Source organism: Ylistrum balloti, unplaced genomic scaffold (genome assembly GCF_031769215.1).
Source record: "Ylistrum balloti isolate Yb309-2 unplaced genomic scaffold, AGI_CSIRO_Ybal_v1 Utg370370, whole genome shotgun sequence".
NCBI classification, from domain to species: Eukaryota; Metazoa; Mollusca; class Bivalvia; order Pectinida; family Pectinidae; genus Ylistrum; species Ylistrum balloti.
In genome coordinates, this window is record NW_026782260.1 from 1,347,728 (window position 1) to 1,375,332 (window position 27,605).

Consider the following 27,605-nt stretch of genomic DNA (forward strand, 5'->3'; position numbering starts at 1 on the left):
TAACAAATATAAACATACACATTAGGATATCGTATACACAGTATGATATACAATGGATTGTCAACACGATAGAGATATGACTATATAATCATATCCGGGTCAGCGTCACCAAATATGACGTCATATCATGGCTGCCGTGACGGGCACCTCACATTAACGGGTATGTTTACTGTTTCACGGTATCAAAAATACTGCTCCGTTTGGATATAGTAGTTAGTGATTAAGTTTTTACATTTTACAAGGGAAATATGACATCACATGATTATACAAAATACTGATGTGGGGACGAGTTGTTATAATGTCACGAAGATATGAAGACATTGGTTGGTTCACAGGATTTCTGTCTCCGCGACTCCCCGCGTTGCCGGGCAACGCCTCACCAGGACGAACGTCTGTGTTCTTGCGAAATGAAGAAACATTTCAGGTACATTTGTAAGCAAGTGCAAGTAACCGTGAAACATGGTCTCCTTAATTATTCAAAAGTTCAACGGCTTATCATAATTTCTTGATGATTCCATTTGCTTTCTGTTCCTGGAAGATAAGCAATTTTGTTTTTTATATTAACTTGGCTCTGTACATGGCATGTCCTCTGTCCTCCTTTCCAGGAGTATGTAGGATCCTATCAAGCAAAAACTGATTTACTACTACGAAATTCGACCTACAAGAAATGAAACGAAGACCATGGGTTTAGTTTTAATTCTTACTGATGTTAAGGGAAACTCACCTAGAGCGTGTCATTTACTGGGCAACGACTGTATGTATAACAATAAATGTGACAACGAAAAATACGATAGATCGGAAAAAAAAAGTTTTCTATTCACATCGCAGCAGTAAATAGGTTTGGCCAATAGGATGCTGATCATAACATGTTCAGTTAGAACTAGGTATACAATACTGATCCTCTAAGTTTCTTGAGCTTTCGACAGTTAAAATTAAACAAGTTTTTTGTTTATGCTGTGGAATTTATTTATTCCTTGTCACTAGGAAACAGAACAAAAGCCTCACTTTGATCACATCAGGTGACGTATCTGTTCATAATTGTATATGTATATCAAAGTCATACCAGCCATGAAAAACACATAAAATTCTCTCAATGAAGTTGAATCCAAGAAATCTTATCATTCAGTTAAGGCAGGGAGTCACGTGGTTTCTCACCGTATGATCCATCCTCGATACTCAAGGGGTTACCATCATTTTCGCTCTCTGCAAATCTAAATGGCATATTCTTTTTTATTCTCGGCTATTGTTCTTACTCCCACAACACCGTCATAGATCACGTGATCGGGTGGCGCAGTGATAACGTACTCTCCTTTCACTAGCCGACCGGGGTTCGATTCCTGGAACGGACGTGAAAAGGTAAGAGGTTACCTTCCCGACCACGTGGGTTTTCCCCGTTGTTGTAAAATAAATAAAGTTTATATTTATAGATCACGTGATTTTCCATCGTAGAATACATGAATCATTTTATGCATTGAAGATTATTGGGTATACATACTTAATCATACATCACATATATAACACCAGCCAACAGAATCTGGATAAAGGGATCAACCGCGGGAGCTGTGAACCAACAGGGATAGTACGTCTGCGAATAAAGCAAGGCACAACAACAGATTCTATACATATGCAAACAATACTACTCCGCAATCTTCGTGTCTGTCCTGTCCTCCTACAGACAGCTTGGTTACGGACGGACTGCTTTGAAATAACATTGAAAATATTCACATCTCAATGTAACATTTTTTGTGATTCACACTTCACGCTTAGCGCCCAAATAAAATGATTGACTGATGTGATATATATTTTTAAAAAATCTCACAACAATCGGTTTCTGTGACCTTTTTCAGACAGTGTAATCAACATACTTTGGAAATACCAATATTGAAAATTTACGTCACACAACTTTGACATCGGCAGTGTCTAATTATGAAAATGAGTTGTGTAACAGTTAACAAATACAAATTAACAGTGTACTTAACACAATAAGCGATATGTATTGTGGTGTTTTAAAAAACAAGACGAGAACATTGAAGACGTCACGCATAACACTAATTAAATCGATAGATATCACAAAAAAAAAAAAAAAACGGAGTCGTCTCCCCTTGACCACGAGTAAGTGTGCTATGATAATGCTTAAACTATCGGGAAAAAGACCTTGTTGTTTGATTCAAGGTTTCAAAAAATCAAAAATCCTCCTTCTCCATAATCCCACAAGAAATAACAGTGACAGGAGAATTGAAGAAATTATACATTGACAGGTAACATTATCAATTAATCAAAATCAATTAAAATACAGGTAATTGTTGTATATATCGCATTTGCTGACCGAAAAATCAATATGCTTGTAACAAATAGATCGATATTTCAACTTCATAAATCCGATTCTTTACCTTCAGTGATACTCTCCGTACAATAACACCGATTCTTTACCTTCAGTGACACTCTCCGTACAATAACACCGATTCTTTACCTTCAGTGACACTCTCCGTACAATGACACCGATTCTTTACCTTCAGTGACACTCTCCGTACAATGACACCGATTCTTTACCTTCAGTGACACTCTCCGCACAATAACACCGATTCTTTACCTTCAGTGACACTCTCCGTACAATAACACCGATTCTTTAGCTTCAGTGACACTCTCCGTACAATAACACCGATTCTTTACCTTCAGTGACACTCTCCGTACAACAACACCGATTCTTTACCTTCAGTGACACTTTCCGTACAATAACACCGATTCTTTACCTTCAGTGACACTCTCCGTACAATAACACCGATTCTTTAGCTTCAGTGACACTCTCCGTACAATGACACCGATTCTCTACCTTCAGTGACACTCTCCGTACAATAACACCGATTCTTTAGCTTCAGTGACACTCTCCGTACAACAACACCGATTCTTTACCTTCAGTGACACTCTCCGTACAATAACACCGATTCCCTACCTTCAGTGATACTCTCCGCACAATGACACCGATTCCCTACCTTCAGTGACACTCTCCGTACAATAACACCGATTCTTTACCTTCAGTGACACTCTTCATACAATAAAACCGATTCTTTACCTTCAGTGACACTCTCCGTACAATGACACCGATTCTCTACCTTCAGTGACACTCTCCGTACAACAACACCGATTCTCTACCTTCAGTGACACTCTCCGTACAATGACACCGATTCTTTACCTTCAGTGACACTCTCCGTACAATGACACCGATTCTTTAGCTTCAGTGACACTCTCCGTACAATGACACCGATTCTTTACCTTCAGTGACACTCTCCGCACAATAACACCGATTCTTTACCTTCAGTGACACTCTCCGTACAATAACACCGATTCTTTAGCTTCAGTGACACTCTCCGTACAATGACACCGATTCTTTACCTTCAGTGACACTCTCCGCACAATAACACCGATTCTTTACCTTCAGTGACACTCTCCGTACAATGACACCGATTCTTTAGCTTCAGTGACACTCTCCGTACAATGACACCGATTCTTTACCTTCAGTGACACTCTCCGTACAATGACACCGATTCTTTAGCTTCAGTGACACTCTCCGTACAATAACACCGATTCTTTACCTTCAGTGACACTCTCCGTACAACAACACCGATTCTTTACCTTCAGTGACACTCTCCGTACAATGACACCGATTCTTTACCTTCAGTGACACTCTCCGTACAATAACACCGATTCTTTACCTTCAGTGACACTCTCCGTACAACAACACCGATTCTTTACCTTCAGTGACACTCTCCGTACAATGACACCGATTCTCTACCTTCAGTGACACTTTCCGTACAATAACACCGATTCTTTACCTTCAGTGACACTCTCCGTACAATAACACCGATTCTTTACCTTCAGTGACACTTTCCGTACAATAACACCAATTCTGTCTTAATACAAATATCATAAAAATGAATTGTTCTGGGACAATCCGGTTGATTTTGTCACGGTTGGTATAAGTGTTTTAGCCTTCCTCAGCGATACAAGTGATAATCAAGTTTTTATCACAAACCATCGGACACAGATGACACTCTAATTTTGTGGTATAGAGTGACCTGTTAGCATACCGGGTATTTCCACTTATCATTTGTCTATTGACAGGTGTGGTCCTTTATTTCATCACAACGTTGAGATCCGACCGTAGATATGTAATTACATGTCGAGAAGGTCTGAAAGAAGATATGTAATTACATGTGTAGGAATCCGAGAGTAGTATGTAAGTACAGGTGTGGAGATCCGGCAGAGGGATGTAATTACAGGTGTAGGAATCCGAGAGTAAAAATGTAATTACAGGTGTAGGGATCCGACAGTAAAAATGTAATTACAGATGTAGGGATCCGACAGTAGAATGTAATTACAGGTGCGGAGATTCGACATTAGTATGTAATCACATGTGTAGGAATCCGTGAGTAGTATGTAATTACAGGTGTGGAGATCCGGCAGAGGAATGTAACTACATGTGTAAGAATCCGACAGTATAATTGTAATTAAAGGTGTAGAGATCCGACAGTAGAATGTAATTACATGTGTGGGAATGCGAAAGTAAGGATGTAATTACATGTGTAGGAATCCGAGAGTAAATATGTAATTACAGGTGTTGGGATCCGAAATTAAGGATGTAATTACATGTGTAGGAATCCGAGAGTAAATATGTAATTACAAGTGTTGGGATCCGAAAGTAAGGATGTAATTACATGTGTAGGAATCCGAGAGTAAATATGTAATTACAGGTGTGGGAATCCGAAAGTAAGGATGTAATTACATGTGTAGGAATCCGAGAGTAAATATGTAATTACAGGTGTGGAGATCCGAAAGTAAGGATGTAATTACAGGTGTATGGATCCGACAGTAAATATGTAATTACATGTGTGGTAAATCCGAAAGTAAGGATGTAATTACAGGTGTATGGATCCGACAGTAGAATGTAATTACATGTGTGGGAATCCGAAAGTAAGGATGTAATTACAGGTGTAGGTATCCGACAGTAATATGTATTTACAAGAGTGGAGATCCGACAGAACATTTCAGGTGATTGTTATAGATGTAGTCGTTATGATATTAACAACATTTTGTCCTTGATATCCAAATAAAAACCAACATTTTTTTTTTTTGGGGGGGGGGGGGGGGGGGGTTACGTTTTAGCATCGACTGTGTTCCTCAAGCATATCACTTGTGACAACTAAGTCACACAGTTCCGTACTGTCCGAGGGTTTCACCATGTCAGTGCTTTTGTCTGGAGTGATAGTCTGGCGACAGGTGCTGTAGGACACATCAGTGTGGCTCCAGCGTGGGATTAACACATTTGGCTCCTTCAGGCAACGCTTACAGCAGGGACAGGTCCTCCGTAGCTGTCCTCGGTAGCTGAAGGTACTGCAACGATAATGAAACAAACACGTGACGTCACTAATAAAACTTATTGAGGCTTTCTTAATCAGATGACGTCATCAATAATTACTGAAAGTTATTCATAACGAGAATAAAGTCGGTTTATTTTATCAATGCACCTATAACACGGTACACATACCTTATTTATAGTTTATCTTCATTGATAAGACATATTTTAAAACTTTCTTGAACGGATTAGGAATTATTACGCAGATCTACTAGCCAATTAGAAGCGGCTTAACAAACAATGACGGCATAGCTAGCAGAGCATGGGTCAGTAAGCTTATACCAATATATATATATATATGATATCATAAACTGTGCATCGCATTGTACTAATAAAGTGATGCCATTTTAACATTGAATTTCCTATCGATTCGAAATTTCTAAACGTCCATATCTGGACGCAATTATTCGTTGTTTTCCCAAAAGTCGGATAAATTTGTGATTATATTAAGAAAATGTTTATTTTTTCAGAACCTGTTGATCTAGTATTCGCCTTCCCTACTACGTCGTCTTTGCTGTATCGTCAGGGTGCGGCGCAAGACTTTTACATAAGACTAAACCTTCCGTTGAAATGTGTAAAGGCCATGCTAGGACGCTGTTACACAAAACCTCAGTCAATTATTTCTTAGACAAACCTGATTATCCTACAGAAGAAAGATTCTATAGAAGTTTATCTATTCCCATTATTGGGGCCCCGCTTCTGGTCCTAGTGGGGCCGAGACCCACAATTTAAAAAAAAAACTTATATCCCCTTCCGTCAGCTCCCCCCCCCCTAAAAAAATGCTACTGACAAAATTTGGTAAAATTTCGTTCAGTTGTATATGACTGATAGCGATTTTTGTAATGAAAAAATAACGGACGTCAGACACCGGACAACATACGGAGGAATGACGCCACGTCACATGATAAATGATAAAGTAGGTCACAATCGCATAGTTTTATTAAAATCGCCATATTGTTAGGTGATAGACACAACAATGAATTAACCGAGAATTTGTCTTTTATCAATGTCTACATGATATCCGACTTCATTCTGTCACAACTGAGTGAAAAAGTAATACAGTGTGTTAGGTACAGATATGGTTTTAATAACATGCCTGTTCTCTGTTATTATGTGATCATAAATATAGTATGGCATACATGTTATACAAAAAAAGCAAAAAAAAAAAACAAAAAACAAAACAAAACAAACAAAAAAAACAACAATATGTGATGTCATATACAAATGACGTCTCGTGCTTGTATATGTAGTTACCACGAGAGTCCGAGTAAGATTTCACCTGTTTTGTGAGTGGTTTTAGATATTTACTTATTTTGATATGATTATTTGATAAATAGTATCTTCAATTTGTATCAGTGTGAAATAGAATATTAAACTCATTAAATAATCTAATATGTCGCTTAAAGACTTCTAGATCATATATTCTAGTGGTCGAATGAAAAGACAACGGGGGTTCAATTTCTCGATCTGAAGAGAAACAAGCACGGGGTTCCGTGGTGATACCCTGCTCCCAATCTCATCTCGACTGAAAAAGCTGTTGATATTCATTGTTCTAACATGGATCATATATGTTGTAAAAATTAAAAAGTGGAGTTAATATTTAACTACTTTAATGGAAAAAATTATAGTAAGCGTTTTGCCCAGTGGTAACTTACAAGCACTCTTCTTGTCATCTGTAAAAAATATACACACCAGTGTATCCCATTTACATAAAATCTCATAACTCGAATTATAATGCGTCTGTCCAAACTCTGTAGCCACTGCTCTTGAGATCTAAGTCTCGTTCGACACAATAAGAGTATAAGGGGAAGTAGACGTTACACAAGGGGAGTAGACGTTACACAAGGGGAATAGACGTTACACAAGGGAGTAGACGTTACACAAGGGGAGTAGACGTTACACAAGGGGAATAGACGTTACACAAGGGGAATAGACATTACACAAGGGAGTAGACGTTATACAAGGGAAAGTAGACGTTACACAAGGGAAATGGACGTTACACAAGGGGTGTAGACGATACACAAGGGGAGTAGACATTACACAAGGGGAGTAGACGTTACACAAGTGGAATATACGTTACACAAGGGGAATAGACGTTACACAAGGGAGTAGACGTTACACAAGGGGAATAGACGTTACACAAGGGGAATAAACGTTACACAAGGGAGTAGACGTTACACAAGGGGAGTAGACGTTACACAAGGGGAATAGACGTTACACAAGGGGAATAGACGTTACACAAGGGGAATAGACATTACACAAGGGAAGTAGACGTTACACAAGGGAAGTAGACTTTACACAAGGGGAATAGACGTTACACAAGTTAAATGAACGTTACACTTGGGGAGTAGACATCACACAAGAGGAGTAGACGTTACACAAGGGGAAGTAGACGTTATACAAGAGGAATAGACGTTACACAAGGGAAGTAGACGTTACACAAGTGGAATATACGTTACACAAGGGAAATGGACGTTACACTTGGGGAGTAGACATCACACAAGAGGAGTAGACGTTACACAAGGGGAAGTAGACGTTATACAAGGGGAATATACGTTACACACAGGGGAAGTAGACGTTACACAAGGGAATAGACGTTTACACAAGGGGAATAGACGTTACACTTGGGGATAAATGGAGTAGACGTTACACACGTTGGAATAGACGTTACACAAGGGTAGACATCACACAAGAGGAGTAGACGTTACACAAGGGGGGAAGCGGAATAGACGTTACACAAGGGAAGTAGACATTACACAAGGGAAATAGACGTTACACAAGGGGAAGTAGACGTTATACAAGGGGAATAGACATTATACAAGAGGAATAGACGTTACACTAGGGAAGTAGACGTTACACAAGTGGAATATACGTTACACAAGGGAAATGGACGTTACACTTGGGGAGTAGACATCACACAAGAGGAGTAGACGTTACACAAGGGGAAGTAGACGTTATACAAGGGGAATATACGTTACACAGGGGAAGTAGACGTTACACAAGGGAAGTAGACTTTACACAAGGGGAATAGACGTTACACAAGATAAATGAACGTTACACTTGGGGAGTAGACATCACACAAGAGGAGTAGACGTTACACAAGGGGAAGTAGACGTTACACAAGCGGAATAGACGTTACACAAGGGAAGTAGACATTACACAAGGGAAATAGACGTTACACAAGGGGAAGTAGACGTTATACAAGGGGAATAGACGTTACACAAGGGAAGTAGACGTTACACAAGGGAAGTAGACTTTACACAAGGGGAATAGACATCACACAAGGGGAAGTAGACGTTACACATGCGGAATAGACGTTACACAAGGGAAGTAGACATTACACAAGGGGAACAGACGTTACACAAGGGGAATAAACGTTACACAAGGGAAGTAGACGTTACACAAGGGGAATAGACGTTACACAAGGGGAGTAGACGTTATACAAGTGGAATAGACGACGTTATTGAAGGGGAATTGACGTTACACAAGCGGAATAGACGTTACACAAGGGAAGTAGACGTTACACAAGGGGAATAGACGTTACACAAGGGGAATAGATGTTACACAAGGGGAATAGACGTTACACAAGGGAATAGACGTTACACAAGGGAAGTAGACGTTACACAAGGGGAATAGACGTTACACAAGTGGAATATACGTTACACAAGGGAAATGGACGTTACACTTGTGGAGTAGACATCACACAAGAGGAGTAGACGTTACCCAAGGGGAAGTAGACGTTATACAAGAGGAATAGACGTTACACAAGGGAAGTAGACGTTACACAAGGGGAATAGACGTTACACAAGGGGAATAGACGTTACACAAGGGAAGTAGACGTTACACAAGGGGAATATACGTTACACAAGGGGAATAGACGTTACACAAGGGGAATATACGTTACACAAGGGAAATGGACGTTACACTTGTGGAGTAGACATCACACAAGAGGAGTAGACGTTACACAAGGGGAAGTAGACGTTATACAAGAGGAATAGACGTTACACAAGGGAAGTAGACGTTACACAAGTGGAATATACGTTACACAAGGGAAATGGACGTTACACTTGGGGAGTAGACATCACACAAGAGGAGTAGACGTTACACAAGGGGAAGTAGACGTTATACAAGGGGAATATACGTTACACAAGGGAAGTAGACGTTACACAAGGGAAGTAGACTTTACACAAGGGGAATAGACGTTACACAAGTTAAATGAACGTTACACTTGGGGAGTAGACATTACACAAGAGGAGTAGACGTTACACAAGGGGAAGTAGACGTTACACAAGCGGAATAGACGTTACACAAGGGAAGTAGACATTACACAAGGGAAATAGACGTTACACAAGGGGAAGTAGACGTTATACAAGGGGAATAGACGTTACACAAGGGAAGTAGACGTTACACAAGGGAAGTAGACTTTACACAAGGGGAATAGACATCACACAAGGGGAAGTAGACGTTACACAAGCAGAATAGACGTTACACAAGGGAAGTAGACATTACACAAGGGGAATAGACATTACACAAGGGAGTAGACATTACACAAGGGGAATAGACGTTACACAAGTTAAATGAACGTTACACTTGGGGAGTAGACATCACACAAGAGGAGTAGACGTTACACAAGGGGAAGTAGACGTTATACAAGAGGAATAGACGTTACACAAGGGAAGTAGACGTTACACAAGTGGAATATACGTTACACAAGGGAAATGGACGTTACACTTGGGGAGTAGACATCACACAAGAGGAGTAGACGTTACACAAGGGGAAGTAGACGTTATACAAGGGGAATATACGTTACACAGGGGAAGTAGACGTTACACAAGGGAAGTAGACTTTACACAAGGGGAATAGACGTTACACAAGATAAATGAACGTTACACTTGGGGAGTAGACATCACACAAGAGGAGTAGACGTTACACAAGGGGAAATAGACGTTACACAAGCGGAATAGACGTTACACAAGGGAAGTAGACATTACACAAGGGAAATAGACGTTACACAAGGGGAAGTAGACGTTATACAAGGGGAATAGACGTTACACAAGGGAAGTAGACGTTACACAAGGGAAGTAGACGTTACACAAGCGGAATAGACGTTACACAAGGGAAGTAGACATTACACAAGGGAAATAGACGTTACACAAGGGTAAGTAGACGTTACACAAGGGGAAGTAGACGTTATACAAGGGGAATATACGTTACACAGGGGAAGTAGACGTTACACAAGGGGAATAGACATCACACAAGGGGAAGTAGACGTTACACATGCGGAATAGACGTTACACAAGGGAAGTAGACGTTACACAAGGGGAAGTAGACGTTATACAAGAGGAATAGACGTTACACAAGGGAAGTAGACGTTACACAAGGGAAATAGACTTTACACAAGGGGAATAGACGTTACACAAGTTAAATGAACGTTACACTTGGGGAGTAGACATTACACAAGAGGAGTAGACGTTACACAAGGGGAAGTAGACGTTACACAAGCGGAATAGACGTTACACAAGGGAAGTAGACATTACACAAGGGAAATAGACGTTACACAAGGGGAAGTAGACGTTATACAAGGGGAATAGACGTTACACAAGGGAAGTAGACGTTACACAAGGGAAGTAGACTTTACACAAGGGGAATAGACATCACACAAGGGGAAGTAGACGTTACACAAGCGGAATAGACGTTACACAAGGGAAGTAGACATTACACAAGGGGAATAGACGTTACACAAGGGGAATAAACGTTACACAAGGGAAGTAGACGTTACACAAGGGGAATAGACGTTACACAAGGGGAGTAGACGTTATACAAGTGGAAAAGACGACGTTATTGAAGGGGAATTGACGTTACATACTAGTCATATAATGATTGCAACACTAAGGCAGTTTTACTATAACGTACTATTTTGATTCAAAATAGAAACATCTAATGGCTAACTTACACGAGATGATGACACGTCCGGGAGCTGAAGATACCGTAGATGACGGGGTTGAGCGCGCTGTTGAGCGGGGCCAAGCTTTGAATGAAGGCGTACAAGCCTACCACTAGCTGACTACTAAAGTCCAGGTGTCCAAACACGCCTAGAAGGTTGACAATAAAATACGGGCTCCAACACAGAATGAACACTGAAAAATAATATATACTATATATACACGTACGGACTACATTGACCTTTGTGTTGATGTGATGGTGATGTGATGCTATTTTTGTGTTTTGACGCGTTATATAATATGTCTGTGTTTTGACGCTGTGATGTGCATTGTCAGCGCGTTGACGCTGTGATGTGAGTTGTCTGCGCTTTGACGCTGTGATGTGATTTGTCTATGTTTTGACGCTGTGATGTAATTTGTGTGTGTTTTAACGCTGTGATGTGATTTGTCTATGTTTTGACGCTGTGAGGTGAATGGGCCGTCCGGACGCCGTAGTATAGTGCTTTTTGCCTCTTAACACTGAAGTATAGTTTGTTTGTGTTTGACGCTGTGGTAAAGTTTGGTTTTTTTGACACTTTGGTATACATGTATCTTATCTGTGAATTGATACGGAAGTAAGTGAAATGAACGATAAAAATTCCTTTGAAACATGTGGATCTGACTAACGATGTTATAAATTATAAGCTCGACAAAAAACCAATTAACACGGTATCGTTGTCGATAAAACTCAGCCAACACATGCGGCTGATGCTAACTCACTTCAAAGTTTGTTTTTTTTCTGTTTTGTTTTCTCAAAGATGATAACAGTTTCAGCTTTGATGTAGTTGATCACCAGTGAATTTTAACGATAGATAATAATACACGCACCCCTGATGAATGGGCTTTTAGTAATCAAATTCATACGGTCGTAAATGATCATTGCGGTTGATGACAATGCACGTGTATGTGTAAAATCTGTCATAATTGCAAAATAAGGGAGAAATGGACATCTGACCGCCTCTTACATAACCTCTTGTAGGTGTCCGGACAAGGCAGCCACGATCGTCCTTGGTTTTAGAAATAAGACGAGTAAAGTCTTACGAAATAATAATCAGTTTTATCACCGAGAACTCTGTCCACTATCGTCTATCAACAATACAGCTATAAAAACGGTAACCATATATTAAAATAGATAATGAATTTAGACACATTTTCAGGCTTTCTAGTAGGTAACAATTATTAAGGTTATGGGCAGTACTGCCCTCCAACCTTAAAGATATACCCACCTTTCACAATGCCCTATGATATCATAGATATACCCACCTATTACAATGTCCTCCAACCTTATTGACATACCCACCTATTACAATGCCCTCCAACCTTATTGACATACCCACCTATTACAATGCCCTCCAACCTTATAGATATACACACCTATTACAATTTCCTCCAACCTTATAGATATACCTACCTATTACAATGCCCTCCAACCTAATAGAAATACCAACCTATTACAATGCCCTCCAACCTTATAGATATACACACCTATTACACACCTATTACAATTTCCTCCAACCTTATAGATATACCAACCTATTACAATGCCCTCCAACCTTATAGATATACACACCTATTACAATGCCCTCCAACCTTATAGATATACACACCTATTACAATGCCCTCCAACCTTATAGATATACCTACCTATTACAATGCCCTCCAACCTAAAAGAAATACCAACCTATTACAATGCCCTCCAACCTTATAGATATACCCACCTATTACAATGCCCTCCAACCTTATAGATATACACACCTATTACAATTTCCTCCAACCTAATAGATATACCTACCTATTTCAATGCCCTCCAACCTAATAGATATACCAACCTATTACAATGCCCTCCAACCTTATAGATATATTTCCTCCAACCTAATAGATATACCTACCTATTTCAATGCCCTCCAACCTAATAGATATACCAACCTATTACAATGCCCTCAAACCTTATAGATATACCCACCTATCACAATGCCCTCCAACCTTATAGATATACCCACCTATTACAATGCCCTCCAACCTTATAGATATACACACCTATTACAATGCCCTCCAACCTTATCGATATACCCACCTATCACAATGCCTTCCAACCTTATAGATATAACTACCTATTACAATGCCCTCCAACCTTATAAATATACACACCTATTACAATGCCCTCCAACCTTATAGATATACCCATCTATCACAATGCCCTCAAACCTTATAGATATACCCACCTATCACAATGCCCTCCAACCTTATAGATATACCCACCTATCACAATGCCCTCAAACCTTATAGATATATCCACCTATTACAATGCCCCCAACCTTATAGATATACACACCTATTACCATGCCCTCCAACCTTATAGATATACCCACCTATTACAATGCCCTCCAGCCTTATAGATATACCCACCTATTACAATGCCCTCCAACCTTATAGATATACCCACCTATTACAATGCCCTCCAACCTTGTAGATATACTCACCTATTACAATGCCCGTTGTCATCTTTATAGTTCGGATCTTGGCTTGTGGTATGATTCCTCTGGAACTCCGAGACAAACTTCGTCTTTTACCATTACGAAATCCTCGAGATGTCTTGTGGGCTTTATAACCTAAAGGAAATAATGGCATTTATTTTTACACATTTGAGGGCATATTTTACAGACAATTTCAGACATAAGCATTGTTTACCATATTTTTTCTTTCTAAATTTAGCACTAGTAGAGAATATTCAGACCAGAGGTTCGGCTGGTATTTGATGACAACCGTTTAGTACTGAATTATACCTTTATATAATACCGCTCATATTTTTCAAACAGTAAAAAAACAGAAATGTTATTGTTGATGTACATTTTAAATAATATTTTTTAGAAAAAATGAGATTTAAAAAACGACAAGACTATGTCAGATTTACCTCCCGTTGATATCATTGATGCGCGCGGTTCAGGTGACATACGTTTTATACTATTTTCTAAATTTGTTAAATTATTCTATAAAATCCATGAAAACACAAAGTTAACAAAGAATCGTTTGAAACAGAGACTTGAGATGTCGATGTTAACATATAAATTAAATTTTAAGCAACAAATCAAACACGTGGTTGTCAGTCTTCCTACACTTGTCATATATTATATCACGAAATATTCCGTGAGGCATCTATTTCTGTAAAGGAGGCTCTATTGAAGCAGTAATATGGGGGAATTAAGCGAAAGCAAGTGTATATTTTCTGTATAACTCAATCTGTGAAAACCCTGGTTGCTATGGAGCTGTACAATAAACAGGTAGTGTCATATATTATATCACTCGTGGTCAAACATGCCATATATTATATCACACGTGGTCAGACAGGTCATATATTATATCACTCGTGGTCAAACATGTCATATATTATATCACACGTGGTCAGACAGGTCATATATTATATCACTCGTGGTCAAATAGGTCATATATTATATCACACGTGGTCAAACAGGTCATATATTATATCACTCGTGGTCAACAGGTAGGTCATATATTATATCACTCGTGGTCAAACAGGTCATATATTATATCACACGTGGTCAAACAGGTCATATATTATATCACTCGTGGTCAAACAGGTCATATATTATATCACTCGTGGTCAACAGGTCATATATTATATCACTCGTGGTCAAACAGGTCATATATTATATCACTCATAGTCAACAGGTCATATATTATATCACTCGTGGTCAACAGGTCATATATTATATCACTCGTGGTCAAACATGTCATATATTATATCACTCGTGGTCAACAGGTCATATATTATATCACTCGTGGTCAAACAGGTCATATATTATATTATATTGTAGCCACTGTGAAGCATGACCAGAATAATGTAGTTGAACAGCTGATCCACGGACTTCTACTCAGCCAAGTAAGCGCTTCGATATTCTTTTTTTATATATATATTTATAGTTTTCGTCCTAGTTGTCAATCATATCCAACTTTGGCCGTATACGCATTCGAGTTATACACATTCAAATCGGCTCCTATCCAAGGAATTTCTGACAGACGCAGCAATTATTGTAAAAACATACAGAGAAGATCTATGTACAAATATATTGACTGGATTAAAATTATTCATTTCTAACAGACGTTTGTGAGGAGACCCGACTTACAAACGTGTACTGGATTTTTTTATGGTTACGTCAATGCAAATGTCTTAGTAACGCTTGAACTCTCAACATTTACAAATATGAAAGGTTACAATTACACATGTCACAAGACATTACTTGGTCCTAATGCAGTTTTTGTATCGAACGGAATCTCATAAAGGCTCATTATAAACATTCAGGAAAATTTAACAATGAAATTATCATATCACCTAGCTTCTATCACGCAGACTGGGAATGAATTCGGACAGCTTAGGGTGTGTCATTTTGTCATTTTCGAATAAGAGTACCTGGTACAAACAAACAAATATCGTTGTTCTCGTATATATTGTTTCTAATATTTGTTGAAAAGGTAAAAAAAAATCGCTTTTTGGAGAACATAAACGTTTTCATTTCATAATTTAAGAAATGACGATTTTTCCGGAAGCAGGAAATATGAAAATGCCTAAAGACGAAAAAAAAAATGTTTGTAGTATCCCCTTTCCTCACAAAGGGATTCAGAAATAAAATAACACAAAGCATCAACCCCGTTTCTTTCACAACAGTTATTACTCAAGTCACACTAACTACTCCATCACTGATCTGGGTATCGAACCCGGATCCTTCTGGCGAAAGCCAAAGAATTGGAAGTACACGATGCACTGGGAGAGACCAGCGAACGAACACTGGATGTGTGTTGGTAACATGATTGACAATATGTCTTGGGATTGGCGCTTTTTTCCGGAGTAAAGTTTACAGACAACCGATAACTGAAAATGTTCTAAAGCTATTTGTTAATTTTTACCATTTTTGGGAGAAACATCGCTCCTGTCTCTTTTGGGTTTCACATCTGTACATTCAAACGTCTTCTGCAGGAGAATGTGGATGATGGCGCCGTAGCAATAGATGATGATGACTGTCGGGATGAAGAACACAGCTACTGCTATCAACACTAGGTATAGCTGAGGAGAAAAACATCAAAGAACTGAGAGTTCTATCTGTTCTAGATATAACTGAGGAGTAAACATCAAAGTACTGAGTGTTCTATCAGATCTAGATATAGCTGAGGAGTAAACATCAAAGTACCGATAGTTCTATCAGATCTAGATATAGCTGAGGAGTAAAGATCAAAGTACTGAGAGTTCTATCAGATCTAGATATAGCTGAGGAGTAAACATCAAAGTACTGAGTGTTCCATCAGATCTAGATATAGCTGAGGAGAAAACATCAAAGTACTCATTGTTATATCAGATCTAGGTATAGCTGAGGAGTAAACATCAAAGTACTGAGTGCTCTATCAGATCTAGATATAGCTGAGGAGTAAAGATCAAAGTAATGAGTGTTCTATCTGTTCTAGGTATAGCTGAGGAGTAAACATCAAAGTACTGAGTGTTCTATCAGATCTAGATATAGCTGAGGAGTAAACATCAAAGTACTGAGTGTTCTATCAGATCTAAATATAGCTGAGGAGTAAACATCAAAGTACTGAGTGTTCCATCAGATCTAGATATAGCTGAGGACTAAACATCAAAGTACTGAGTGTTCTATCAGATCTAAATATAGCTGAGGAGAAAAACATCAAAGTACTGAGTGTTCTATCAGATCTAGATATAGCTGAGGAGTAAACATCAAAGTACTGAGTGTTCTATCAGATCTAGATATAGCTGAGGAGTAAACATCAAAGTACTGATTGTTCTATCAGATCTAGGTATAGCTGAGGAGTAAACATCAAAGTACTGAGAGTTCTATCAGATCTAGATATAGCTGAGGAGTAAACATCAAAGTACTGAGTGTACTATCAGATCTAGATATAGCTGAGGAGAAAAACATCAAAGTACTGAGAGTTCTATCAGATCTAGATATAGCTGAGGAGTAAACATCAAAGTACTGAGTGTTCTATCAGATCTAGATATAGCTGAGGAGTAAACATCAAAGTACTGAGTGTTCCATCAGATCTAGATATAGCTGAGGACTAAACATCAAAGTACTGAGTGTTCTATCAGATCTAAATATAGCTGAGGAGAAAAACATCAAAGTACTGAGTGTTCCATCAGATCTAGATATAGCTGAGGAGTAAACATCAAAGTACTGAGTGTTCTATCAGATCTAGATATAGCTGAGGAGTAAAAATCAAAGTACTGAGTGTTCTATCAGATCTAGATATAGCTGAGGAGAAAAACATCAAAGTACTGAGTGTTCTATCAGATCTAAATATAGCTGAGGAGTAAACATCAAAGTACTGAGTGTTCTATCAGATCTAGATATAGCTGAGGAGTAAAGATCAAAGTACTGAGTGTTCTATCAGATCTAGGTATAGCTGAGGAGTGAACATCAAAGTACTGAGTGTTCTATCAGATCTAGATATAGCTGAGGAGTAAACATCAAAGTACTGAGTGTTCTATCAGATCTAGGTATAGCTGAGGAGTAAACATCAAAGTACTGAGAGTTCTATCAGATCTAGATATAGCTGAGGAGTAAACATCAAAGTACTGAGTGTTCTATCAGATCTAGATATAGCTGAGGAGTAAACATCAAAGTACTGAGAGTTCTATCAGATCTAGATATAGCTGAGGAGTAAACATCAAAGTACTGAGTGTACTATCAGATCTAGATATAGCTGAGGAGAAAAACATCAAAGTACTGAGAGTTCTATCAGATCTAGATATAGCTGAGGAGTAAACATCAAAGTACTGAGTGTTCTATCAGATCTAGATATAGCTGAGGAGTAAACATCAAAGTACTGAGTGTTCTATCAGATCTAGATATAGCTGAGGAGTAAACATCAAAGTACTGAGTGTTCTATCAGATCTAAATATAGCTGAGGAGTAAACATCAAAGTACTGAGCGTTCTATCTTTGTTTTTTTTTTCATATTTTGCCCCAGTTTTTATGTAATTAGAGTTTGAATAATGATTATGTTGGCATGTTCTTTTTTTCTTGATTTTTTTTATTGTGTCAGGCTATTATACTCTAGTGGAACACGAGTTTATGCACTGTGATATGAGACATCAAATGATATATTTAATCTGTTGTTGAAGAATATTTTTAGTGACTTCACTTTTGTGTAAAGAACATATACCTTATACTTTGATATTATCAATTATACATATGAAACAGTCAGTTGATGACCTTGTCGTACCTACCTGCCATTGCCATTCTTCAAAATAATTTATCATGCAGGAACCTTGTATGTCCTCAAACAGGAACATGGGCAGGGAGAATAAAGCAGCAACTGCCCAGGCTGATATAGTGAGCACCTTGCAACGCAAATCTGGACAAACCAAAACAATTTTTCAGTCTCGCACAAATGTACCAACTGACAACAACTCTCGAAAATCTCGTACAAATAGAAACAATTTTATGAAATGTACTATGCGCTGATCGATATATTTCGGTACAAATATTTATTAACATTTATTAATTAACTACTAATAAAATTTAACTGCTAGATACATGGTGCACGTGACTTGATAATAAATAAACATAAATGGCACACAGAAAGGAGAAATACTTACTTGCATTGGTGATACCGTCTATAGGACGGGCGACAGCGTCCCATCTATCCACACTTAATGCTACTAACATATAGGTGGAGCCATAGGTCACAACGCCCTGAAAAATAAGAAATAAAGGTCACAAACTGTAGGTGGCGCCACGGGCAAACATTAGGATAAATCTAAATTTAAGTTTCACAACATATAGGTGGCGCCATAGGTCACAACGCCTGTAAAATAATATATTAAGGTCACAAACCCGTAGGTGGCGCCACGGGCAAGCGTTAGGATAAATCTACAGTTAAGTTTTACATCACATAGGTGGCGCCATAGGTCACAACACCATGTAAAATAAGAAATTAAGGTCACAAACCTGTAGGTATCGCCACGGGCGAACATTAGGAAAATTCTACAATTAAGTTTTTACAACATATAGGTGGCGCCATAGGTAACCAAGCCCTGTGAAGTAAGATATTTAGGATTTCTTAAATATAGATGGCGCCGTAGATCACCATCTGTAAAGACATCAGGACAAATATACACTAAAGGTCCATGAGATATAGGAGAGTCATAGGTAATCGCGTCCTGTAAGCATTAAAATACCCAAACATTTTAACCTACAGCGGCGCTATCATCACGCCCTGTAAACACTGGGATATGTCTACATTTAAGGCTACAGCGGCGCCATGTCATCACGCCCTGTAAACATTAGGATAAGTCTACATTTTAACCTACAGCTTCGCTATCATCACGCCCTGTAAACATTAGGATAAGTCTACATTTTAACCTACAGCGGCGCCATGTCATCACACCCTGCAAACATTGGGATAAGTCTACATTTTAACCTACAGCTTCGCTATCATCACGCCCTGTAAACATTAGGATAAGTCTACATTTTAACCTACAGCGGCGCCATGTCATCACACCCTGCAAACATTGGGATAAGTCTACGTTTTAGCTTACAGACTCGCAAGGAGAGGTCATCTCTGTTACGGTGATAGGAAAAGGTTTGATTGTACATACCTGTAAATATTTGACAATTTTACAAACGGGGTCTCCACCTTTCCATTTTCCATCAACCATCAAGACAAGGTCGGGAAGAACACTGAACAGGCCAACAAGTAGGTCTTAAATGCAAAAACAGAACGAAATATTAACAAGTTATTTCATAGATAAAAAATGTCTACACATCCGTTCCGTTGGGAATTTTAAAGACATGTACGTGATAATAATGCAATTATCAATAGAGTGTATTTTGTCGAAACATTATTTTCATCCTCAAACATCGTTCATGTTTTTTCTTTAATGATAATAAATACGGTTAGATCCAGTCAGGCTTTGTGTCTCGTTTATCTGTAATCAGTGGTATGTAGTTACGGACAATGAAGGTAAAAACCGGTGGCTAGATGTTAGATGATGAAGACAAAAAGACATAACAGCAATAGCTAGTTGTCGGATAATGAAGATAAAAAGACATACCAGCGATCGCTAGATGTCGGATGATGAAGATAAAAAGACATACCAGCGATCGCTAGTTGTCGGATGATGAAGATAAAAAGACATACCAGCGATAGCTAGATGTCGGATGATGAAGATAAAAAGACATACCAGCGATCGCTAGTTGTCGGATGATGAAGATAAAAAGACATACCAGCGATCGCTAGTTGTCGGATGATAAAGATAAAAAGACATACCAGCAATAGGTAGATGTCGGATGATGAAGATAAAAAGACATACCAGCGATCGCTAGTTGTCGGATGATGAAGATAAAAAGACATACCAGCGATCGCTAGTTGTCGGATGATGAAGATAAAAAGACATACCAGCGATAGCTAGATGTCGGATGATGAAGATAAAAAGACATACCAGCGATCGCTAGTTGTCGGATGATGAAGATAAAAAGACATACCAGCGATAGCTAGTTGTCGGATGATGAAGATAAAAAGACATACCAGCGATAGCTAGTTGTCGGATGATGAAGATAAAAAGACATACCAGCGATAGCTAGATGTCGGATGATGAAGATAAAAAGACATACCAGCGATAGCTAGATGTCGGATGATGAAGATAAAAAGACATACCAGCGATCGCTAGTTGTCGGATGATGAAGATAAAAAGACATACCAGCGATCGCTAGTTGTCGGATGATGAAGATAAAAAGACATACCAGCGATCGCTAGTTGTCGGATGATGAAGATAAAAAGACATACCAGCGATCGCTAGTTGTCGGATGATGAAGATAAAAAGACATACCAGCGATAGCTAGTTGTCGGATGATGAAGATAAAAAGACATACCAGCGATAGCTAGTTGTTGGATAAAGAATGTCATTCGTGACCTTCGTTTCTTTCTTGATATCCATACAGCTAGGAGCACAATCAAGTTCCCAATAATGATAGCGGCGAAAATACAGCTGTCAAAAATGATTCTCTCTCTCTGAAACAAAAAAAATCCATATTTAGTATAATGATTCCTCTATTTTATTTCGTAACCTACATTAACTTAAGGCATCCACTGAAATAACTCTATGTGTCCCGGCGGTATCTTGTGATAATTGTGTGATATGTTTAAGTGAAAAAGATTGTTAGTCACTATCAGTTTTTACTTTTATTTCAAGAGTGAAAATTATTACAACTTAATTTGAATTTGAATGGATGGATAAACGAAAAACTAATTATGTAGTTATACTGTTGAAGCAAGTTTGCTTGAAAATGTGAATTTTGTCAATGGCAAACTCTAAATCTAATGCAAATTATTTCTGTCTAGAAATAGCTAAGATGGATTTAGCTGAATCAAGCTTAGGCAGACACAGCAAAGAAAACGTAGAATTCATTTCGCATTGATGTACATCTAAAATGGTTATGCACTTCATATAAAAGTACACGTACATTGTAAATTCTTCCTTCCTTACCCAGGATATTTGCATAGCCAACGCATCTACATTCCAAATGAACATTTGTCTTGTAAATTATACCCAGTTCAATTGTAAAATGTTCTTTAAATAAACACTAAAAACATTCTGGCATCATAAAGCGTGGTCGTAACTAGACGTAATTAAAATAGTTGGACACAGGCCGCCCCGCAGCAACGTTTGTGGTGCATCCATGCAAGGAGGATAGTTTAACAAAAAATAACACTTTTCTCGTATTCGTCAGATTAGGACAAGGTGTACAGTTATGCATATTGATTTGTTATTTATTGCCTTTTCCTAATTATAAAAATATCGTTTCAAGGAATTAAGGTTTAGTTACAAACACCCTAAATTATATTTTGTCTCCGTCTCTCCGCTAATCTCGTTCACTCAGCAGCTTAATAGTTTCATCAATATTTCAAGAGTCTGGTTGAGCGAGATCATTTCTCAATTGGAGTACTGCTTCTGGTACTCGGGAACAACAGAAAATATAGACTACAAATATAGGAAGGGAGGTAATTCACTCCAACCTCTTAATTTAATTTTCAAAATCTGGATTTTGAATGGCTCCGCTCGGACGCCTGTGGCTTCTGATTGCTAGGTCCTTATAACGCGCAAGAGGCGTGCGAGCGAAACACGGTAGCATGCACGAGACAAAAGTAATATTGATGCAATTGAGAAACTTTTTCCCGGAAGTGGAGAGACATGGCGCAAAAGTACTCCGGACTTCCTGAGGCTTATGTTTTTCAAAAATCCTGTGACAACATTTTCGTTTTCTTAAATTTTTTGCTTGCTCTTAATATTTGCTAAACCGAAAGATGATTTTAAAGAAAGGAAATTGGCATGAAGTAAAATAACTTTATTCATTCAAGTATCCGCCGTATAACGCCAACCAATATCATGACGTCACAACATAAGCACAAGCAAATAAAACGTCAACGTCATATACACTTCGACATCGATCATTCGTTGTATTGCTCCAAGTTTTCCAATTGTTCTTCATTTCTTTAAGCACTCGGCAGATACTCAAAATGTGTAGTTAAACTTTTTTGATACTTTTAACCGAGAATGTCATTTTGACGTGTCAACTGCTCTTTATTTCTAATCGACATTATTTTCAGACATAATAAGTCCAACTTCCTGTGTTTTGTGCCCTAGTGCATGTCGGGTGATGAAAGAAACACCTGTAATTAAACTTATTGTAAACACTAAGGCTATGACACCGCCCTAGAGTCAAGGTAAACTGCACGTCTTTGACAGCTCGAGAGTTAAATGATTTTTTTATCTCCCTGTGCAACGCATCACGAAGCAAACACTTATTGAAGTTTTAAACATAATATTTTTATATACAGATTTTTAAAATCAAATTTAAGTTTTAATATCGGAATCTACGGCATGTATATGGACTCGAAGCATGATAACAATTTATTTAACACTCAATCAGAACCATAAATTGTTTCTCGTAGCTGAAACTTGCAATAAAATGGTTATTCGGGAGCTAATGCCAATCGATGTACGATCTATTTAGCGGTGTGGTATGATGTTCTGTTCATGCGCAAACACAAATGTTAAAATGCTTCTTCTTTAACTTTTGCTCATAAATATTTCCTCGTTATGTGTTATTGGTACAATTAGTATCAACAGAAATCGTGTGCTTGAAACAGAGTACGAGTCAGCGAGAAATGATCTCCCAATAACTCCATGGCTTGAGATTACGACACGGCCATTTTCTTGCAAATTCAATTTACATAAAACAGATTTGGAGAGGTTTAAGACCCTTTTCTAAGAGTCTATTGATAAATGTTTCCAAGCCTTGCTTTCCGTGCAGATTCCTTGTTGCTGCTGTCAGACAGCATGTGTACCTCAGACAGCGTTTGAGATCTATAAATAGATCTATTATGACCATTTCTCCCTGTCACGATTTACCCGGTCGCTAATTTTAATAGCAACGCTTAGCCGACAGAATTTAACATCATGTTTAAAAATCATAGATCACATCATAACTTAATATTTTAAATGACACAATACTTTTCTACGCAGGTGAGATAATATTTTATGAGAACCATACAACCTGTTTCTCGTAAATTTCTCCCCTTCAATAACAGATTTAAGATTGCATATGTTTGTTCATTCACCTGAAATTTCTAAAGGTGTTCATCTCTCCTTACAACTAAGGTAATCAGATTTTAACACATTTTAACAAAGAAAAATTAAAGTGTATTTAAAATTATTGTCGACAGAAAAAATTACTGCAAAAGATATTCATACTCGCTTGGGTAGAATATTTGTATTGCTTTAGACACCTAATTCAATGTATATAAGAGTGAGTGCGTCTTCACGTGTGCTGCGAGGAAAAGTGTTTCACATCATATCCGTCGTTCTATGTTCGTAGATATAACTGTTTATTTAAATAAAAGATATCGTTATTGCGTAATGTGTTTATCTAATTATTATTTATTAATTACTGTTACGCAATGCAATGCCGTGAGACACGTGTCAGGTAAACAAAAGATGAAAATAGGCTCATATTTCCATGCACGATGTTTCCGTTCATATAAACACGCTTAAGTCGAACCATCGGATGAGTCGAACATTTCATTTGGTCCCGTCGAGTTCGACTTATCCGTGTTTTACTGTATTTCCATATCCAAAAATTATTTTAATGAATTAAAATTTGAATTTATCATATTTGAAGCAAGTTTTTTTCTTATAGTGTTAACCAAGGTTCCTTTCAGTCAGATATTTGGTTAAACAAACCGGCTATAGGATGTAGTTACGTAACTAATTTAACTTGAAGTTGTTTTAAAATTTTCCGATATATAAAAATTACGAAATTTATTTAATTATTGGGATGGTGCATCCCCCCGTCTGAATTTTGGCTTTCCTTTCGATCTTTTTCTATTTCCTCAGTCGACTCCGTGACTTCAAAGGTTATACCCTTAGCATCACTGACGAGTCATAGAAGGACGAAACAATGTATGATGTAACATCACTGACGAGTCCTAGAAGGACAAAACAGCTGTATGAATATAACATCACTGACGAGTCTTAGAAGGACGAAACAGCTGTATGAATATAACATCACTGACGAGTCCTAGAAGGACGAAACAGCTGTATGATGTAACATCACTGACGAGTCCTAGAAGGACAAAACAGCTGTATGATGTAACATCACTGACGAGTCCTAGAAGGACGAAACAGCTGTATGATGTAACATCACTGACGAGTCCTAGAAGGACAAAACAGCTGTATGATGTAACATCACTGACGAGTACTAGAAGGACGAAACAGCTGTATGATGTAACATCACTGACGAGTCCTAGAAGGACAAAACAGCTGTATGAATATAACATCACTGACGAGTCCTAGAAGGACGAAACAGCTGTATGAATATAACATCACTGACGAGTCCTAGAAGGACGAAACAGCTGTATGATATAGCATCATGACGAGTCCTAGAAGGACGAAACAGCTGTATGATGTAACATCACTGACAAGTCCTAGAAGGACAGCTGTATGATGCAGTTTAATTCATTGTTTGACTCAACTATATCCAATATGTGTACTTTTGGGTCTTTTGAGAAATCTTTACACCTATTTGTACTTTTAATATATAACTTTATCTACTTGTCATAAGTAACTTTAATTGTACTTATATCCTCGGTTGGTATTCCGTCATATTTAACTGTATTTTTTTTTCGTAATTCGAGAAAGTTGACACAGCTGGCTTAAATTCATAACTATATCGTAAGTTGACAAAACTTTACATGTCTTAAATATTCAAGTTAGTTCACACATGTTAAAGTGTAAAACTATTTAAAGGAATATCCTTTGTCTATGGACAATAGCAGCAGAAAATATCTTGGTAAACAGTCCCCGTTCTTCATAGAATCTTATGTGTGATAAACAAGTTTTTTATGTCAGTTTTGTATGGTTTGAAAATACGGAAAGTGCTGTCAGGTTAATCAGTAGGATGTGGTGTTAGGCGATATTGTAGGTAAACATAACTTTGCACATATCAGACGATTCTAACACAAACCATAAATAAGCCATAAAACCGTCAATCATCAAATCGCAAAACGAACTCCTTCCTTCAACTTTCAACATTTATCCCAGAAAGCCGTAGAAGAATACGACCAGGTGTTCCATAAGAGTAACGTCTTCTTGCATCATGGACGATACTCGCCATGTAAACTTTGTCAATCCTTCTAAGTAAAAGAACATTCTCAAATGACAACAAGTAGGTAGAAAGGTAGATATGTGATATGTACAGACGATGTCATTGTGTTATATCTGGTGTGTGTTTGACTGATGTGATATGTACAGAAGACGTCATTGTGTTATATCTGGTGTGTGTTTGACTGATGTGATATGTACAGAAGACGTCATTGTGTTATATCTGGTGTGTGTTTGACTGATGTGATATGTACAGAAGACGTCATTGTGTTATATCTGGTGTGTGTTTGACTGATGTGATATGTACAGAAGATGTCATTGTGTTATATCTGGTGTGTGTTTGACTGATGTGATATGTACAGAAGACGTCATTGTGTTATATCTGGTGTGTGTTTGACTGATGTGATATGTGCAGAAGATGTCTTTGTGTTATATCTGGTGTGTGTTTAGCTGATATGATTATGCAATAAGACTCAGTACACATGATATCCTCTATTCAGATTTCAGTCAAGATAAAAAATCATGACGTTTGTCAAATTGAATGACTTCCACAGTCGTTGAGTGTTGAGGATGAAGTGCCGTACGAACACATAATGACTTTTGGAGAGTGTCAATATAGCCATTATTTAAAAAAAAACAAAGTTCTTGTCTGTGTCTGTGTTGTGAAACGTGAAGTGTTGAATCACTGCAGCTGTTTGTTACATGTCAGAATGCACCAATGATACAACTCGCTTCTGTCCTAATGCACCATAAGTATTTATATATAGCATCCCATGTGACTGTTATCACCACATTTCAATACTATCGTTACACGACACTCGTTGTCAGGTTTGTTCGTCACGACGGTACATTCCGTGCACAATTTATTTGAGGGAACTCTATCACAGAGCCTAAAAATCAGGTTTTTACGAAAGCACGTGGTGCTAGGGTATCTAAACTGCTGGTCTATACAGGGAAAGTGTTGTCTATGGTAGAACATAGATAATTCACTAACACTGTGTCACGTGATTATTAAATGATGTCAGCAAAATGTTTAAAGATTGGACAGAATAGCCTACTAAATCTACTAGTGTGATTTTTATAGTCACAAAATAACCCATTGAATTAGTTGATCTGATTGTTGTAGTCAAAGAATAACCCACTTAAATAACTAGTGTGGTTGTTACAGTCACAGAATAGCCGACTTAATTAATAGACCATTAAATTTCATAACGTGATTTCCATAGTCACAGAACAGCCCATTAATTTAACTAATGATAGTAACACAATAGCCCATTAATTTAACTAATGCTAGTCACAGAATAGCCCATTAAGTTAGCTAGTGTGATTGATGTAGTCACAGAATAGCCCACTATATTTCCTGAATTATAAAAAAACACTTCACATTTGTTAGTACACTATTGGATATCATGTGACAATACCTACATATTATTGTGTTGAACGAAGTATCACATGACTGGGCCACACCTAGTATCACGTGACTGAGTTATACCAGTAAACTGTCAATTCTAAGGCAATTG

The 27,605-nt window shown here is 38.0% G+C and overlaps 1 protein-coding gene across 1 annotated transcript in view; it reads right to left on the reverse strand.

Moving 5' to 3' along the window:
- Positions 1–5,156: 5,156 nt before the first annotated feature.
- The window catches only part of LOC132554031 (cardioacceleratory peptide receptor-like), a 32,328-nt gene continuing 9,879 nt past the window's right edge, over positions 5,157–27,605 (reverse strand). Inside the window, exons 2-9 of the mRNA XM_060218329.1 lie at positions 21,296–21,434; positions 20,023–20,126; positions 19,021–19,117; positions 18,649–18,776; positions 16,312–16,468; positions 13,872–14,000; positions 11,364–11,547; positions 5,157–5,388 (exon numbers count right to left, since the gene is read on the reverse strand). Coding sequence (XP_060074312.1) covers positions 5,157–5,388; positions 11,364–11,547; positions 13,872–14,000; positions 16,312–16,468; positions 18,649–18,776; positions 19,021–19,117; positions 20,023–20,126; positions 21,296–21,434 — 1,170 coding nt within the window. The remainder of the gene's footprint in view (positions 5,389–11,363; positions 11,548–13,871; positions 14,001–16,311; positions 16,469–18,648; positions 18,777–19,020; positions 19,118–20,022; positions 20,127–21,295; positions 21,435–27,605) is intronic.